Source organism: Gavialis gangeticus, unplaced genomic scaffold (genome assembly GCF_001723915.1).
Source record: "Gavialis gangeticus isolate Ggan-Ray unplaced genomic scaffold, GavGan_comp1, whole genome shotgun sequence".
NCBI classification, from domain to species: domain Eukaryota; kingdom Metazoa; phylum Chordata; order Crocodylia; family Gavialidae; genus Gavialis; species Gavialis gangeticus.
The window spans coordinates 19,594,476-19,597,289 of NW_017728995.1; the positions used below are offsets into that span (position 1 = coordinate 19,594,476).

At 41.5% G+C, this 2,814-nt stretch overlaps 1 protein-coding gene across 4 annotated transcripts in view; it reads left to right on the top strand.

Annotated features, from left to right (window-relative positions):
• ECT2 (epithelial cell transforming 2) overlaps nt 1-2,814 on the top strand; it is an 80,127-nt gene that overhangs the window by 42,555 nt on the left and 34,758 nt on the right. For all 4 annotated transcript variants that reach the window (XM_019503310.1, XM_019503311.1, XM_019503313.1 and 1 more), the window contains one exon: nt 2,185-2,281. In XM_019503310.1, coding sequence (XP_019358855.1) covers nt 2,185-2,281 — 97 coding nt within the window. The remainder of the gene's footprint in view (nt 1-2,184; nt 2,282-2,814) is intronic.

Here is a 2,814-nt window from a genome sequence, read left to right on the forward strand (position 1 = left end):
CTATGGCACCTGGACCTCTTCAGCATCCGCAAGAGAAGGTTGAGAGGTGACCTTGTGGCTGCCTATAAATTCATCATGGGGGCGCAGAAGGGAATTGGTGAGGCTCTGCTCACCAAGGCGCCCCTGGGAGTTGCAAGAAATAATGGCCATAAGCTAGCAGAGAGCAGACTTAGACTGGACATTAAGAGGAACTTCTTCACAGTTAGTGGCCAAAATCTGGAATGGGCTCCCAAGGGAGGTGGTGCTCTCCCCTACCCTGGGGGTCTTCAAGAGGAAGTTGGAGGGGCATCTGGCTGGGGTCATTTGAACCCAGCACTCTTTCCTGCCTATGCAGGGGGTCGGACTTCATGATCTATTGAGGTCCCTTCCGACGCTAACGTCTATGAATCTATCAGCTTCAGCAATCTTGATTTATAATTAGGGATTCTGTTTTTCTTCTGTTTAACCCCCCACCAATGTTTTTCAATGACTGAAATGAAGCACTGCTATATGCATGCATGTGCGTGTATATATGCATGCATGTGCGTACACACACCCACCCCTGTCTCTGCCCTTCTGGATCGGGTCCCACCCCCTGGGTCATGGAAGCAGCTCCTGCCCACAGTCTGGCCAGGCTGCAGCCTCATGCCTGCTGTGGGCACAAAAATCTGGGGGAGCACGTGCACCCCTATGCCCTCCAATGTGTTGCCTCTGCTCCCCCCCACTTCCCTGCATAGGCTTACCTGTGGGCAGCTGTGGGAGCTGCTCTCAATACTGCTTGGCTACCATGTGCATATGTGCATGCACACACATATGCAGGTGGTGCCTTCTGCCTGATTTGCTCTGTTCCCTCTACTCCCCCACCAAAAGCAGTCCCTTGGAGGCTGAAACTCTGCCAGCCTGCAAGGGGAAGTCTGCAGCTTCCTGTGTGTTTTCTCTTTTCAAGCAGAAAATGGAAAACCCAGATCCCTGGTTAAAATGCTGAAGCTCAACCTTTAATCTAAGCAATTCACCCAATATAGTAAATCCAGAGCTTGATGGAAGAAGGGGAAGCACTGTGGAGCTGTAACTCTTTTTCCCTAATCCTGTATGCCAGAACATGACACTATTCTCTCCAAACTAGAAATTGCCTGCAACAGCCCTTTTCAGTCAGAATTGTGAATGTTGCATAACTAAAGATGATTTTAAAGAACAAATGGGTGGTATTTATTTTTAATTACTTTTAAATTAATTTAACTAAAGTTAGTAATAGTAATGCATCTGCTATTCTTGAGTAAAACTCTGTGGTTGAGTTCTGGGAGCATAAAAATTGTCTTTAAGTATAGAAAATTAGTGGAAGGCATGGAGCTCCTAGCTGATATGCTGGTAAATGGTATACTCCATAAATGGTTGGGAGGGGGGGTGACATGTCAAGAAGTCAGACTCACTGAAGGATCTTGCATCCCTTTTCAGTACTATCAAGTCAGGATCTCGTTAACTCTCTCTCACTTGCACCTAAATAATAGTGTTGGCTAGGGTTGGCCAACTCTTATCTAGAAGTTCCTAGATCCCTGGTAGCTTTATACATATAGACCTGAATCTTACCCAAAATTTGGTTTCTGTGTTAACCAAGAGACAAAGAATTGCATAGCCAAACTGACAGTCTTAACTGGTGGCATCACCTTTGTGTAAGGGTGGATAAGATTGTACTTGAATGACTCTTTCAGAAGATACAGATGGCTGTAATATTTTTGATTGTAGAAATGACAGAGGGTTTGGGGTTGGGGAGAGAATATAAAAGGCTTCTTTTTAAGATTTGCTAGTGAAGAGATAACTTATATGCCATGCAATATCTTAATCTGGGTAACAAAGGTTTTTGACGATAATTTTTTAATATTCCTTAAAAAATATATAAGCCTTGTAAAGATGCCTAATGGATACCCAGAAGTGTTGCATGGCTCATGCATTTATGCATGCTGCTTAACTTTTATTTACAATTTCCCTCTACCACTGTCTCCTTGGCACAGATTTGCTGAGTGATAAAATAGTATAATTTTCCTAACACTCTAGTTTGAGTTAGTTCTGTGTTGCTGGAATACGTTTTAAGAACCAAATTTTGACCCATTTTAACTGTACTTTTAGCTATCTCAAGTAGAAGAAAATTCCTTGCTGCTCAGCTGTTAAAACTTTTGTTTTACGGATTTTTTTATTTTAACTTTTTTTTAGATAAACCAAGCTAAACCTGAATGTGGTCGTCAAACTCTAGCTGAACTCCTGATTCGACCGGTACAGAGACTGCCTAGTGTTGCTCTGCTTCTAAATGGTAACACGTTGATATGATATATTTTATGTTAGTGTGGCCTTCAGGTTAAAAAGCAATGTGATAGTGGTGATTTGGTTGGTTTGTAAGGGCTTTGTACATGTATGGTTTTAGTTTAATTTTCTTCTTCTCATGGTTAATGACAACTAGCAGTGCTGCTTATTGGTTCTAGTAGAGACTTGACGACTTCATTGCTCTGTTTTTAGGGATGCAGATGTAGGCAGATCTCTATTCTAATGGTGGGCTATGCATTGAGTTCCCAAAGCAATGTGACTTTTTTTTGTATTAAAACAACTGGGAAAACTTGAGTTTCATAGCAGGAAATAATTTTCAAGTTTCCATCATGTCAGACTTAAGTGTCTGCTTTGTTAGTATGTGAATCATCTGTTGGTGTAGTCATTATGTACTCCTAAGTGATCTGTTAAATATGTTGCCAGAGGCAGTCGGGATGAAACCTACTCCTAGAAGTAAAATGTATGGTATCTCATGTAACAGAAGTGTGATTTTTTTTTTTTTTTTTTTTTTTTTTTTTTTTT